This window comes from Sorex araneus, chromosome 6 (assembly GCF_027595985.1).
Source record: "Sorex araneus isolate mSorAra2 chromosome 6, mSorAra2.pri, whole genome shotgun sequence".
Taxonomy (NCBI): Eukaryota; Metazoa; Chordata; class Mammalia; order Eulipotyphla; family Soricidae; genus Sorex; species Sorex araneus.
The window spans coordinates 153,779,014-153,796,016 of NC_073307.1; the positions used below are offsets into that span (position 1 = coordinate 153,779,014).

Below are 17,003 nucleotides of genomic sequence, written 5' to 3' on the forward strand. Positions count from 1 at the left end.
AATCACTGGCACCACAAAATAAATAAATAAATAAATACCAAATTTCAGTACCTGTGTGTCAACTTGTAGAAGACAAATGCAGATTGGTCTTTTCATATAGAGAGTATATAGCTTAATTATTTACTATGCTATAATAAATATACCCAGCAATTTTTTTGGTGTTCACATTTCAGATTACAGACTGACAATAATGACATGAAAATAATCTATGAAACAAATGCTGCCATATTTTACAAATATTTTCAACTAGGAAAACTTTGCTCTATCTATCATTTTTCTCAGGGCATCTTTAACATCTTTATTTCTTAAGCTATAGATCAATGGATTTAACATGGGAATGACCACAGTATAGAACACGGATACCACCTTATCCCTTTCGAGGGCGTAGCTAGTACTGGGTCGGGAGTAAATGAACAGGATGGAGCCATAGTACAAAGTGACAGCTGTCAGGTGAGAGCCACAAGTGGAGAAGGCCTTGAGGCGACCTTGGGTGGAACGGATCCTCAAGATGGCAGCAATGATGAAGAGGTAGGAAGCAAGAATAAGGACGGTGGGAGTGATAACGTTGGACGCAAGTATGAAATAGAGAACAGCTTGGTAACTTTCCTTCACATCACAGGCCAGCTTTACAAGAGGTGGCAGATCACAGAAAAAGTCGTCAATGACATTGTTCCCACAGAAGCTTAAGGTGAAGGTCTCACTGGTAATGAGGGTGGAGTTAAGAAAGCCACCAGCATAGGAAACTGCAACAAGACCGATACATAACCTTGAGGACATGGCCTGGGTATAAAGCAAGGGGTTGGAGATGGCCACATAGCGATCATAAGCCATGGCAGCCAAGAGGTAACACTCACTGTAGGCCAGACCAGCAGAGAAAAAGAACTGAGCGAGGCAGCCCGCGAAGGAGATGCTTTTATCTTCGGAGATGCAAGTTATCAGAATTTTCGGAGCATAGACGGAAGAATACCAGAGGTCCAGGAATGACAAATTTCCTATGAAGAAATACATGGGCGTGTGGAGCCGAGGATCACCACAGATCAGTGAAATCAGGGTGATGTTCCCAAGGAGACTGATGATATAAATGATGAGGAAGATGAAAAAGAGCACTCTCTGCAGCCACAAGTCCGTTGTGAACCCTAAAAGTATGAACTCTTTCACTTGGGTCAAGTTTTTCTCATCCATTAAGAATGTGCACCTGGGGTTCCACCTCTGTAAAAATGATTAACATATATTCTCTAGAATATCTATATATTTAAGTTTCAACTATCACTTGCCATTTATTAAAAAATCTGATTTAGGCGTATATGTTGTGCCTTGTAAGACACATTTATTCTTGACATGATTCTTTTTCGATAACTGAGAAACCAATTCTATGTTGCCTTGAGAATTTAGAATTGCGCACATAGCATAGTATATTTCACTGTATATTTTAAAACTAATCTTTTCATCTTTTTAAAGAGGGTGATTGTTAACTATCTCTCCTATTGACAGGTAGGATAACTAGGGTCTCTGAGGAAAGTATGAAAAAGGTAGTTTGAACAAATTCTCAAGTTTCTCTTCAGGCCCTGGAGTTATGTTGCCTTTCATAGATAATTGTATAAATAAGCAGACTTTTACTATTTTAACCATATTTGGGGATATCACTCAAAGGCCACTTATAATGAATACCTTGAATGCAATAATTATATTTTTATTCAACTTGTTGTTATTCACAGCAGTGCACAAAACAAATGTGTAGCTTAAGTAAAATAGAAAGACTTACTCAAATATTAGCAATCTGATACAAGAGCTACCTAGATGGTTTTTAAATAACAATGAAAGGAAAAATACTAATATACCTAATAAGTGTGTTCACAAGGTCATTGAATTCCCTATAAAATTAAGAGAATAAAAGCTAAACTGGTCCAATTGAATGGCTGAAGTAAATGTGTAGGCTGAATAACGAACCATAAAGACATATAGACTTTACTCAAGGCTGTGAATGCTACTTCCTACTGGTATAGCATAATAATGAAATGGAAAGATTGCCTGGATGGACTCTAAGTGCAAGGACACATACAGTAGTTACAAAGGGAGATTTTACAACAAGTCACTGTATATAATAATAGGAAGCAATAAGATGCTAGAAGCAGAGATCGGTGTGACTTGTCACAAGGAATGTCAGCAGTCATGGAAAGCCAGAGGGACAAGGCATGGCTCCTTCTGGGTAGAGTGTGGCCTGGCAGTTTAATATTAATCATGGATGCTAGATTTGGACTTATGACCTTCAGAACCATGAGTAGATAGATAAATAATAGATAGGGAATAGCATTGCTCCTATTAAGGTACTCCTATTCCATGCCTTATTTTAATTAATAAAATCCATCTCAAGAAAATACTAGTCCTCAGGAGGTCTGCCCCACAGCTTGGAAACTGGCCTCACATGCTGGAGGAAAAGGCAGCTGAGATAGAGAAGGGAACACCAAGTAAAGGATGTTGGGAGGACCCATTCGGGTTGGAAGATGCGAACTGGAAGTAGACTATAGACCGAACATGAAGGCCACTCAGTACCTCTATTGCAAACTACAACACCCAAAAGGAGAGAGAACAAAAGGGAATGCCCTGCCGCAGAGGCAGCGTGGGGTGGTGAGGGATGGGGTGGGGGTGGTGGGAGGGATACTGGGATCATTGGTGGAGGTGAATGGGCACTGGTGGAGGGATGGGTAAACGATCACTGTATGACTGAAATGCAAACATGAAAGTTCATAAATTTGCAACTGTACCTCACAGTGATTCATTAATAAAAAATTTTTTAAAAAAATACTCCACTAAGCCAACATGTAGCAAACATTAAATTATTTAAAAAATATAGTACATTTGCCTGTCCACTAAAAAAAAGGAAAAAAGGAAAATACTGGTCCATAGTAACATTCCTGTACTCATAGTACTTAGACCTAACATGTTTTCTTCAGTGGGAGAGATAACAACCCACATATGGCTAGAAATAACTAGAGATGGAAGCCATTCATCTTGTACACATCTAAAAAAATTCTGTTTGTTTCTGAGCAGTTCTCAGAGCTTACTCCTGGCTCTGTACTCAGGGATCACTCCTAGCTGTGCTCAGGGGACCCTTTAGGGTGTTGGGGATTTAACCCAGGTCTGCTGTATGCAAGGCAAGCACCCTATACACTGTGCTACTGCTTCAGCCCCATCTTGTACACATCTAATAAATTATTTCATTGAAAAAAAAAGCTGAATAAAGGATATATGTAAACGTTTCATCTTTGTGAGAACTCAACCCCAAGGTTGGGTCAATTCCTTGCATAAAAAAAGTTTAGCTTAATTTAGACAATGAGTTCTGCAAACACGTACCCACGCAGGAAATGTCCCCCTAGAATAGAACAGATTACCAAGACTTCTAAAAGTTAAAGGTGCTTGCTCAGCACCCTATAACCCCAGTTATGCAAATGTTTCAGTCTCTGCTCTTAAAGTACCTGTTAATTTTTAACATACTTGCTTAATGTTAATGTACATGTTAATGTGAACAATTACTTGTCAGAAGCCACAGGAGTGAAGCAAATTGAGATACTATACTCAATAAAGGGCCAATCTGGCCCTTTCTTTATTCAAGGCAAGCTTGCTACCTGGACAAACAACAGCATCTGTCTCTTTCTTTGCAATTGACTCTGCTGGACTGAGATTGAAGGTGCCAATCCAATTGGCTTCATCTTTATAAGAAAGATAACTTTTTGAATTTCACAAAGTTGAATTATGCTATGGTTTTAATTTAAAAAGAAGAATTTTTTTCATTGTCCATATAATGGTTTACTGAGCTTTTCCCATAGGTTAATTAAATGCAATACTTACTTCATGAACATGATTTATCACTTCATTGAAACGTCAAATCAAGTCCAGAATTTTTCATGCTACTTTGCAAAAATATAAATTTTCTGTTCATTCAACAGGAATTTTCTTTCTGGTGGTAACACTACAAGATATATCTCTATATATAAGCCTAAGAATCCCTTTGGGATATGCTGCTAAAAAAAATAAGGTCTGTGTTATTCTGGTGACAAGTGAACAATTATAATGCTTAAGTGTTTTTCTGGGATGAAGTAGAAGGACATTATTTTCACTCATCATAAAAAAATAATTGGTTCAATTAACTTGCCACTCCCTTTTGCTTTGTGAGTTTCCCTCTCACAATTGAGATAAAGAAAAAAAATGTGCAACAGAAAAGATCAAATCAAGCAAGTCCTTGCTACATGGGTGGGTTTTGAGAGCATCAGACTGAGTGAAGTTAGTCAGGAGAGGGGCCAAGAGGAACCGGCTTCTTTCATATGTAGAATATAACAAAAGCATAGTAGAGGACAAACAATTGTCCAAAGATACAGAAACTGAGAACTGGCCTTCAGTTCTCAGATGCAGACCACAGGGGAGGGGAGGGGCAATAAGATAGTGGGGGGAGGGGGGAGCAGAGTCAGGACACAGAAGCAGGAAGCATCACAGAAGGAAGTGGTAACTTTGGGGGAACCTATTGAGCTGCATGGAACCCTAATCGCAACAATATTGTAAACCACAATGCCTAAAATAAAAATTTAAAGTTCCTGTCATAGAAGGTGGGGGGAGGGTGAGACCCCCAAGATGAGAGCACTCACTCATGGATTGGTGATAGAACATTGTATGCCTGAAACTCAATCATGAATAACAACAACAACAAAAATTAAACAAAGAATTTATCAGAAGGAAATAACTACAGTAGATGCTCAAGAATCCTCTTCGGCCTACAATGAGGATAATAAATCTGACAATGAAAGCGTCAGCAGTTTTATTTCTTCAATAGATTGACCTATCTGTTTCGTGAAATTGGGGCACAACTTGAGAAATATAAATCAAGAGACAGGACCAAAGTTATATGTTTAGAACAAACATTAATGTTATTTCATTACTTGATTATATTTGTTCATCCAAAACATGTTTTTCCAGCAACTTCTATATATCCAGCAATCAGAGAGGATTCAGGGGAGATAAAGTATTAGATAAACTTAGTCCTGGTTTAAGAGGCAAGTTCAGCATAGAAATAATTCAGTGTGAATCCCAGGTCTACAACTCGTTAGGTATGTTGCCAAAACACAGTGAACTTTAAACTCAGAAATCCTTAGGGCCAGGGAGAGAGCAGGAATGGATCTCCTATAATATTTCATGAACAATAAAATTGTTTATTGGGGCTGGAGCAATAGCACAGCAGGTCAGGCATTTGCCTTGTATGCGGCCGACCTGAGTTCGATTCCCAGAATCCCACATGGTTCCCTGAGCACTGCCAGGGGTAACTCTAAGTGCAGAGCCAGGAGTAACCCCTGTGCATCACCAGGTGCAAAAAAAAAAAAAATTTATTGGAACAAATGAGGCCCATTGTTGTTAGGTTTTGGCATATTAAATACACCATGGGTAGCTTGCCAGGCTCTGCCATGCAGGTGGGGTACTCTCGGTAGCTTGCCAGGCTCTCTGAGAGGGACAGAGGCTTTTAGGGCAGCCTCCAATTGCCCTTACAAGTGTTCCCATGGTTCATACCATATTTGAAGCCCATCAAATACGGTGCAAAAATTATGGAAAATGGTTATTAAGTGTCCTATACTGTGTCATCATAGGAAGTGGCCACGTGGTGCGGAAGCAGCCTGGAGCTTGGCAGTGTCTGGGTAGTGGAGGTAGTGGAGGTCCACCGGTGAGGTATTTATCTGGCTCTGGTATGGTGGGTCGTCTGGGTTTGATCCCTGGGGTGGGGCGCCGGAGATTGTAGGAATTTCCAGGTCTCGTTGAGCCTGGAGTACAAGGTCACAAAGTTCTGCTTTTCCTGATTCTTTGGGCTTTACTTCAGTGTCTGGAAGCAGCCTCAAACATGACGGTGGCTGGGTAGTGAACGAACATCTCCGAATGCAGCAGCTATGTGTACCTGGGTCGAGAACTGAACATGAGGAATGACGGCAGCGGAACTGCGCAGGAGGAAGAAAGCAGCGGGGAACACCTTCAAAAGCGTCGAAGAAGTGGGTAAGAGGACGAAGAACCTCCGGCTCTTCTTTTCAACTCCACCGTTCTTCCTGCACTAACATACGCCCCAGAGACGTAGGCCCTACACAAACAGGATGCTATTTGGGTATCCCAAAGAGGAATCGAAAGAGCTATGCTAGGAGTATCATGTTTCACTCAAGTGAGAGAAGGAATCCGGAGTTCTGACCTCTGTAGACGGTCAAGAATCATGGACTCCATCTCGTTTGCCAAGTGTCAAAAATCAGATGGGCCAGACACGTAATGCGATTCAGAGACAACCGCTGGACTAGAGCAGTTACCAACTGGATTCCACAGGATGGCAATACCATATTGGCCAGGGTTGAATATCACCATGAGTGGCCCCTAGATTCCTGAGCACTGCTTTCAAGGCACCCTCCAAAAACTCTCAGAGAGTTGTTTTTCCTCTATGAAATGAAAGTAAATTGCCTTCGTCAGAAATTTTTGTGGTGATAAAATGAAATAACATTTATAGGAGTTTTGTTTGTTTTGTTTTTTGCTTTTTGGGGCACACCTGGCGATGCACAGGGGTTACTCCTGGCTCTTCAAGCAAAAATCACCCCTGGCGGTGGTCAGTGGACCATATGGGAGGCTGGGAATCGAACCCGGGTCAGCCACATGCAAGGCAAATGCCGTACCCACTGTGCTATTGCTCCAGCACACCCATTTACAAGAGTTTTAGTGAATATGAATGACAAAAGAAGAAATATCCAAAAACCAAAAATGAAAGAATGTCTTTCAAAATATATGACCTCATTGGAAAGGCCGAATCTATTAATTGATCAAATTATCATTAGTTTAAGTATAATTACTTGCCTTATTCAATTAACAACAAGTCATACCTATAAATTTTGATGCATGCTATGGAGTAATAATAAGGTGTTCTGAGATTGTATTAACTTTGAGTGTAATAAAAACCAGACTATTTAGCAAAAATTTATTGAACAATGGCTTTAGCAATTTCAATTATGTGATTGATCATCACTAGAGATATAACCAATGATCAAACTTAAAGAATTCTTTCTCTTGTGACCTTACAGGTCAGTAGGTCATATCTGCAGAGAAGTAAATTTCCTCATGTAATTGTGAGAGTTTACAAGATCAGAAAGAGATTTAACAGCTAAATCAATAGGATCCAAGCTCTTGGTAAAGCACTTTGCATGACTTAGGTGTTCCGAAGCTTGACCTTTCTACCTAAATGAGTCAGGAGTTCTAGACTGAGTTTCATTGTTCACTAAAAAGATGTCAGTGGGCTTCAAGGGATAAAGAAATGGCCTGAAAATTTGCCTGGGGAATCCGGATTGTGTGCCTCACTGTTCAGAAGGCTGGTCTACTGGATTCTCAATGGGCTTCATAGTTCAGAGCTATTGGACTAAGGCATCATATTTGCATCACTCAAAATAGAAGCCTTCTAGGGAGAAACTGATACTCCCTGAATTGGATCTGACCAAAAGGTTTTGAGGGATAAGGGTTAACTCTATGGAATGTCCCTTTAAAATGTATTACCTTTGAGTCTAATAAAAACAATAATAGAGATGCTTCTCCTGACTCATTGCTTGTGGCTCTCTCCTGGGGGTGCTCAGAAAACCACGCAGCTCCAGGGGATCAAACCCAGGCCTGCCACCTGAAAGCATGAATTCCAGCCCTTTGTGCTATCTTCCTAGTCCTAAAAAAATCTTTCTTTTTTTTATCATTGTGAGCATATCCAAATGAAGACACCTAGTAAAATATTATGAAAACGGTGTCAAGAAAATGAAATAATAAGGTATTTGATATTTCTATCAATTTGATTCTGGTATTTCATGTAAATGTTGCAAGAGATGGATAAAGAGAGAGACAGAATCATAAATTTTAAAATACTGGATTTTGGGGCTGGAGCAATAACACAGCGGGTAGGGCGTTTGCCTTGCACGCAGCCAACCCAGGTTTGATTCCCACCATCCCATATGGTCCCCTGAGCACCGCCAGGAGTAATTCCTGAGTTCAGATCCAGGAGTAACCCCTATGCATTGCTGGGTATGACCCAAAAAAAGCAAATAATAATAATAATAACAAATAAAATAAAATACTGGATTTTATATGCAATGATTTAAAATGAGAACAAAGTGATTGTGAACTATGTGTTAAAAACAGCACCAATGTAAGCAAACATTTGTAGGAAAATAGTTTTTCCTACAACCTGTGCTAATGAGGAGTGGTTAAAAAGAAAAAAAAACAACTCTCATGTATTATTGGTGGGGAAATTACTAAGTTCAAACTTTATAGAAAAAAATGGATATCCAGCAAAAACCTAAGAATACAGCTACCGTATGACCCAGCAACCCCACTACTTGGTATCTAGCCATAAGGGGCAAATGCATTCACTCAACAAGACATATGCACCCCTATGAGCATGGCAGCACTTAGTACAATAGCCAGGTTTGGGAAGAAACCCAGGTGTCCAGTAACAGAAGAGCAGATAATGACGCTATGGTATATACAAAACAGAATACTACTCGGCCACAGGAATGATGAAATAATGCAACTTGCTGTAACATGGAGGGAACTACAGGATCTTGTTTTTCAGTGACTTACATGAAATGAGGAAGATAGAAGAGACAGCCTTCAGAAGGAAACCTAGTGCTTTGTGCTACCCTCCCTGTTCACCTCAGTTACTCAAAGAATTGCCAGGAGAAATCTAGAACTGCCGAGAGTCTGTGAGCAGTGAAGTAAAACAGTTCTATTTAGAAATTATCAGAGGGAAAAATTAATAGAATGACACTGCAAAGAGTGAACTTGGATTTCTCCAAATTGCCCCACATGGAGCTTTCTATGTAGATGAGTCTTGTTGCTATGGCATTGTCAAGGAGAAGAGTTTGGAACTTTTGGTGGTTCACCTTCATGTCCTTTGTTTACTGGAAGGTGGTGAGGTTGGTGTCTAGACTTCTCCAAGTCATAGAGATTTCAGTTAAGAGTCTTACAAGACATCAGGCCTTGTGTCCACAAAGTGGGACCCGGCATAATGCTCTTTTGTGTTACTTTAGGGCTAACAATAGAATAGCACTATAGCACTGTCATCCCATCCCATTGTTCATCAATTCGCTCGAGTGGGCACCAGTAACATCTCCATTGTGAGACTTGTTGTTACTGTTTTTGGCATATTGAATATGCCACGGGGAGCTTGCCAGGCTCAGCCGTGGGGGCAGGATACTCTTGGTAGCTTGCCAAGCTCTCCGAGAGAGATGGAGGAATTGAACCCAGGTCGACCACATGCAAGGCAAATGCCCTACCCGCTGTGTTATCATTCTCTTTTAATTCCCATCTTGTTTTTTTTTATAACTTCTCAAGAACTCATTGCACCTCCTCCCTATTTCATCTGATGTTAAATGAAGTCAGAAGCACAGGACAAAAAAATCCAGAGTTTTCACTAATTTGTGATCTATAAAATAACATGTCTAAGCAAAAGCTGGTAGCAAAATTAGGCAAAACAATGGCTCTAGATTACAGAAACAAAAATGTCAAGGAAAGGGAGAAACAGAAGTGAAAAACAGCAAAAGAGTTCCAGAAGTAACATAGGCAAAGATAGGGAAGCTTGAGTCTCACTATTACCCAGAGGTGAAGTTTCTGTATATATTGTCACTGTCAATGTCATCCCATTGCTCATCAGTTTGCTCAAGCGGGCACCAGTAACGACTCCATTATGAGACTTGTTGTTACCGGTTTTGGCATATTGAATACACCACGGGGAACTTGCCAGGCTCTGCCGTGCAGGCGAGATACTCTTGGTAGCTTGCCAGGATCTCCAAGAGGGGCAGAGGAATCGAACTTAGGTTGGCCGCAAGCAAGGTGAACGCCCTACCCACTGCATATCACTCCAGCCCCTGTATATATTAAAACCACTAAATCCAACACTGTATTAAGCACAGAACACAAGCTACAATTAAACTTGAAAATGTAACTGAAAGGGAGTCAGGTTGGAGAATGAGAGGAAATAACCAGGGGTCACTGATGAGGGGATGGAGACACCGAATTGGTTTGCAATGGATGTGGAAATATTGTCTGAAAACCCTGTAAGCATTTTAAACAGCCATGCAAATTGTGGTGCCTAGTTTTCTAAGGGAAAATAAAGATATCTATTCACAAAGAATCTACCTTGTACTATATACAGTACGCCTAGCAGTTTGTGGAGCCCATCCAAAACAGGAAGGTTGGGGCCAAAGAGAGAGTACAGTGAATAGGGCACTTGCCTTGCATGTGGCCAAGCTGATTTCAATCCCTGGCTTTCCATATAGTCTCCCGAGCACCACCAAGAATGATTCCTGAGTGCAGAGCCAGGAGTAACCCCTGAACATCCCTGGGTGTGGCAAAAAAAAAATTTTAAATGAAAAACAGGAAGACTATTTTCCTAATTCACTTAGTTATAAAGACACGATTGGGTGACTATTTTCGGGCCAACAGGACATTGACAAAAATTAAGTGGGGCCAGAATAGAGCAGGTAGGGCACTTGCCTTATATGCAACAAACCCAGGTCGGAGCTCTTCCTAGTACCTAATATGGTACCTGGAGCCCACCAAGAGTGGTTCTTAAGCACAGAGCTAGGAGTAAGCCCTGAACACTACCTGGTGTGGCCCAAAACCAAACAACTACAATAGCACTCTACGTAGCACCATCATCCCATTTTTCATCGATTTGCTCGAGCAGGCACCAGGAAGGTCTCCATTGTGAGACTTGTTACTGTTTTGGGCATATGGAATACACCACAAGTAGCTTGCCAGGCTCTGCCATGTGGACGGGATACTCTCAGTAGCTTGCCAGGCTCTCCAAAAGGAACAAGGGAATCGAACCCGGGTCGGCCACATGCAAGGCAAATGCCCTACCCACTGTGCTATTGCTCCAGTCCAAACAACTACAATAAAAAGAATTATACCACTTCTATTTCTGGAGATAAAACCCTGTGCACAATTATCCACCTCCCTCTCCTTCTGCGAAATCATGGTGGTCCCAAACAGGCATAAATGAAGACAGAAGAAAGAATTCTCGGATTCACTGGTGAGTGTAACAGAAAGAAGTCCTAAGACATGTTATGTATTCTACATTATCTTGACTAAAAGAGTTTGGTTAACTCATTGAAAAATAAAATATTTCTTAAAAATTTAACTATTCTCCAGACTGTGAACTAAGCTTTAGCCCCATGCCAACTAAGGGGGGAAATATCCATCTTCCTTGGTTTTTCTTCCCTGTGGGAAAAAGAGGCATGGTGTCCGCCATATTATGGGACTTTAAAACAGATACGAGGGGCTGGAGCGATAGCACAGCGGGTAGGGCTTTTGCCTTGCACGCGGCCGACCCGGGTTCGAATCCCAGCATCCCATATGGTCCCCTGAGCACGGCCAGGGGTGATTCCTGAGTGAAGAGCCAGGAGTGACCCCTGTGCATCGCCGGGTGTGACCCAAAAAACCAAAAATAAATAAATAAATAAATAAAAATAAATAAATAAAACAGGTATGAACTTGGTGGTGCAGGGGGGAAAAATGTGTTTTGAAAAAAAAAGAAAAAAATCAACTAAATGGGTATGAAATTATTAAAAATGAAAGACATGACCCCTGATGTATGGGACTTAAAGCAATCATGCTAAATGGAAGGAGGAAAAGGTACAGGTGATAGATTACTTAGGCAAATAAACTGCAAAATTCACAAAAGTAACCCTAGATTCAATGAAAACTTATTCTAGCTAGCTGAGAGAAAATGGATGTATAGTGAGAGGAATGGATAGAGAGTTCTTTGTGTGTAAAATAGTACTGGGCCTTGGAAAAAGGTGTGAATAATCCCATACACATATGTACGTGTGAAATTCCATGTTACTTCAAATAAGAGTAAATCAATAAAAAGAGTGGAATAATAAAAATGTATTATTCCTACCTCCAAGGAAGGTGCGATAGCACAGCTGTTGGGCGTTCGCCTTTCACACGGCTGGCCCAAGTTCGATTCCTCCGCCCCTCTCCGAGAGCCCAGCAAGCTACCGAGAGTATCTAGCCCACGCGGCAGAGCCTGGCAAGCTACCCATGCGTATTGGATATGCCAAAAACAGTAACAATAAGTCTCTCAATGAGAGACGTTACTGGTGCCCGCTCGAACAAATCTATGAGCAACAGGATGACAGTGACCCAGTGGCCCAAGGAAGGTAATTTAATCATGGAAAACATGATTGCATCTGAAAACAGGTCTATGAGTACTTCTAGGGTGCTGTGTTGGAACACTATATGCACAAAACCCTATCATTAACAGTACTGTAAATTTTTAAATAATAGTAATTTTTAAATAATAGTAATATTATTTAGTGCCTACAATTTTTAAATAATAGCAATAATTTTTAAATAAAACGTAATTGCAAATAGATAATATAATAGAATATATAATACAATATGTTTTCAGGTAAATGTAAAGAAAAAAATCTGTCAAAAGTAACTATCTTCTGTGCTTTCCCAAAATTTGTCAGTGATGCTTATAACACTTTTAAAAGCATTATCTTTTTTTTTAATTTTTTTTAAAACATTATCTTTTTAAAATAAACTGGTTGCTCTTTCATGAGATGAAGTTTACATTTGAATGAGGCTTAACACAAAATAATACATAATAAAAAATTTTTACTTCTTTTAGCAATAGGTATGTATTAATGTTATCTTTACAATAGGCAAAATACAATGAAAATGTTCTGTCTGAATTTGGAAATAAATATAAGTAATGACAAATATCTGTGCTTTAATTATTTGTTCACAAATGGACAACCTTAAGAGAAAAAATATATTTTTTTGACCAGTTTAGTGAGAAAGACACTTTCTTGGAGGTATTTGGCCACCTTGTGGTCTGTACAAGCCATGTCACACGTCTGCTCAACATGAAGCATCTTTCATAAGCCAGGCTCCCTACTCTAAATATTTAAACAGAGTCACATCCTTCAAAGTGTCCATGACCACAAATCCCTATTTTGTGGTACTCACTATACTGAAAATGCACAAGTACCTGTAATAGTGTCACCTCTCTGATTCAAAACTCCAAAGAGGTTGAGTCTATATTTGCTATAATAAACTCAGAAGCACAAGCATATTTTTAAGGTACCAATTCTATTTTTTACATATATAATTATGTATGGGATTATTGAAATATATGACAGTATTACTTTTAGAATAAGCTTCATGCTATTTCTCATAATGCCTGTAAAATTTAAATTTCACTCCAAACACTTTCTTTCTTTATATACTCACTACATTTGTTATCTTTAGGTTTTTTTTCATGGTCATTATAGCATATAAAATAAAGTGAAAACCCATTCTGATTTTTATATTTTCCTAATTATCAATAGTATTGATTCTTTTTTGAAAAAAAAGAATCAACACTATTGATCTTTTTCAATTTTATCAATCAACACTATTGATATTTGGCTATCTGTCTGTCTTCTTTGGAAAAAACAAGTATCTATTCAAGTACTTTGGCCATTTTTATTTATTTTATTTGGTTTTTTGCTTTTTGGGTCACACCTGGTGATGCACAGGGGTCATTCCTGGCTCATGCACTCAGGAATTACTCCTGGCGGTGCTCGGGGGACCATATGGGATGCTGGGATTCGAACCCGAGTCTGCCGCGTGCAAGGCAAACGCCCTACCCGCTGTGCTATCACTCCAGCCCAACTTTGGCCATTTTTAAAATAAGATTTATGGTTGTTTATTTTTTATTGAGTTGAGTTTCTTATGGATTTGGACATTAACCACTTACCAGAGTTACAGTTCAAAAACATTTTGTCAGAAACATCATTTGACTTTTTATTGTGCTGATTGTTGCATAGGGACTTTTTGATTTCATGTAGTCCCACTACATGAAAGATAAATGATGGTTTTTGCTTCTGTTTTTTTAAGTTTTGGTGCCATATGAAAGAAAAGACCATTTTAAAGACCAATTTCCCATAATACTCTTCTAGGAGTTTTATGCTTTCAGGTCTTACATTTGTGTCTTTAATTCACTCTGAGTTTCCTCGGGTATATGTTCCCTAAGACCAGGGTCCACAGGCCTCTTCCATAATTCCATGTAGACTTCCTTGCAGCCCCACTTGTTATTATCTTAAACCTTTGCACTATACTAGCTGTTTGAGCTTTGTGGATTCTGGTTCCCCTCCCCCAAGTAGCATGACGTTTGTCCTCTCAGATGCTTGTTGGATAACGTATATTATCACCAAGTTTACAACCATAAGGAAACACATAAAAGATATTCGCATTGCTATGACCATCCAGAAGATGATGTAAATCAAATCTCTCCCAAGAAATACCGAGGCATAAACTAGAATCAAATGTAGAAAAGAGAAAATAAGTATCATTCATGTCCTGCTCAAACTCTTTCCTTCTGTTTAACTGTCTTCATGGGAAAGCATGAGGAAGCACTGACTCTCTCTGCTAAACGTTTCCTTTACTACGTTAGGTTATTTCTAAAATTCCACAGGAACATTATTGTCTTCTTTTTTAATGAAGCTCCTGGGGAATACTAATGAGCTCATTATAAAATGTTTAATGCTCCCCTTTCAGTGTAATAGGTACTGTGATTTCTTCCCTCATGTCCTTCTTTCTCTATTTCCCACCATCCTTCATTCCTTGCTGTTACTAGACATCTCCAATTACGGATCCTTAGAAGCATTTGTCCTGGTCTCACTGACACCAGGTTCTTTAGGGAACTGTACTTCTCTCCCCAAGGCCCAGAGTTGATAGAATTCCCTACTCTACTGATTAGCTCCCTCAACTGACAAAGAAAACATTCAGCCCAGATCATCTCGACTCAAACCCAAAAAAAAATAGAACCATGTGTGATTGTACAGCTGGCGCCATGGGTCCTTAGCTCAGCAAAGGACCCATTTACTTAAACACGTTAAAAAACTATTTTTGCCAGTGGGAAATCAGAGCTCCAAGCCTAATACCACCACTGTCATTCTTCCTAACAAGATGCCTTGGGCATCATTAGCACTGATTGGGCACTCAGAGACTGGTAATTACTAAATTTGAAAGAAATGATTGGTTTTGCAGTTAAACAAATTTCAGGGGAACTCATTAATCCAGACAATTTTAAATAAGAAAACTTCTTTGGTGATAATTACTGCTCTGCTCTGCAACTTAGTGTCTGGGGTCTGTCTTAGGTTTGATAATGAACAAATTCAAAGCCTAGGTATGGGGCAATTCCTTTGTAAATGGATTTAAGTCAGGAGGTCCACTCTCTAGCATGCTGTACTTATGGACTAGTTTTCCTGGGGTTGTCCTACAAAACAAAGCAAACAAAAATGTCTTCCAAATTTGCAAAACTAGAAAATCCAAGAAATTAATTTATAAAAATCAGAAACTGGGCCAGAGAAATAGTATAGCCAGTAAGAGGCTTGCCTTGCACAGAGCCAACCTGGGTTCAAGGTTTATCTTCCAATATGACCCCCCCCCCCCGCAAAGCCCACCTGGAGTGATTCCTGAGTGCAGAGCCAGGTATAATACCTTAGCATCACTGAGTGTGGCCCCAAAACCAATCAATAAATAAATAAATAAATAAAAATAAAATTTAGAGGCTGTTGGGAAGGTGGCTAGATTGATGGTACAGCAGGAAGGGCATTTGCCCTACACACGGCTGACTTGGGTTTGATCCCCATATGGTCCCCCGAGCAATGCCAAAAGTAATTTCTGAGGCAAAAACAGGAATAACCCCTGAGCATTGCTGGTGTGACCCAAAAAGAAAAAAGAAGCTGTTGGGGTTGGTAAGACGGTCACCAAATCTTTGCTGTGTGTCTTATATGGGGACATCTCTACACCCACACTGGCCCTTGAACAAATCATTTCAAACTCTTGAATTTTCATTTCCTTTCAATGTGACACTTATCAGAATCTCGGGTGGACTGCCAGAAATTCCATGTTCAATCACTTGACAGAATTCCAGATGCAGACACATATTCCTGGTGACTTTCCATGTCTCCTTTCTCTACTCTCTATGACATTTGACTCTCAATGAAGTAATAATAATCTTAATACTACAATTCTATGTGGTTCAGATCTTCAAATTCCTTCTCTCAGTATTTGTAAGAGTGTCCACTCTGTTGAAACAGTGGGAATTACTGACTGTAATTTTTGAGTTATAGAATCACTGTATCATTGTCATCCCGTTGATCATCGATTTACTGAGCAGGCATCAGTAATGTTTCTATCACATTCAGCTCTGAGATTTTAGCAGCCTCTCCTTACTCGTCTTTCCCAACGATTGGAGGCTCCTTCAGGGTCAGGAGAATGAGACCTATCATTACTGTTTTTTTGTATATCGAATACACTATGGGTAGCTTGCCAGGCTCTGCCATGCGGGCAGGATACTCTTGGTAGCTTGCCGGACTCTCTGAGAGGTATATATATATATATATATATATATATATATAAATATATATATATATATTACTGTATTTGGGATATGAATACTCCACAGAGAGCTTGTCAGACTCTCCTGAGTAGGCAATAGACTCTCTGTAGCTTGTCAGGTTCTCCAAGAGGGAGAACTAGACTATCAGATGTCCAATAGCTTTCAAGTGCTTGGTTTAAAGTCTCTGGATGTTGACCATTGATGGGATTACACAGCACAGGGGCAGTTTCTTGGTGTGACTTCCTAGTTACTGGAAACTGGGGGATCTGGGTGGAAGAGGCCCAGTCCCAATTAGAGCAGCCTTGGAGATCTCGGCCCCGGTTCTCGCACACCTGGGTTCCTCTGCCAGTTCTTTCATGCTTGAAGCTCGTCCAAACATGTGCAGAGTGGCCTTGAGCATGGCTGTGGCTGGGTTCCGGAGGTCTTCAACTGTCAAGGCTCTGCTCAGGGTGGGGAGGGAAATACAACCCATCCCCCCAGGGGCCCCATTGAAGACAGCCAGGCTCGGGTGCAAGAAAAGACTCTGAGTGGCTCTCCTCCAGGAGCTTGGTTTTATAGTCTC

At 40.1% G+C, this 17,003-nt stretch overlaps 1 protein-coding gene across 1 annotated transcript; it reads right to left on the minus strand.

Annotated features, from left to right (window-relative positions):
* Nucleotides 1-246: 246 nt before the first annotated feature.
* On the minus strand, nucleotides 247-1,182 carry LOC101540262 (olfactory receptor 1013-like). Its single transcript, XM_004620435.2, has one exon. The coding sequence runs from the start codon at nucleotides 1,180-1,182 to the stop codon at nucleotides 247-249; it is 936 nt and encodes a 311-aa protein (XP_004620492.2).
* Nucleotides 1,183-17,003: the final 15,821 nt, after the last annotated feature.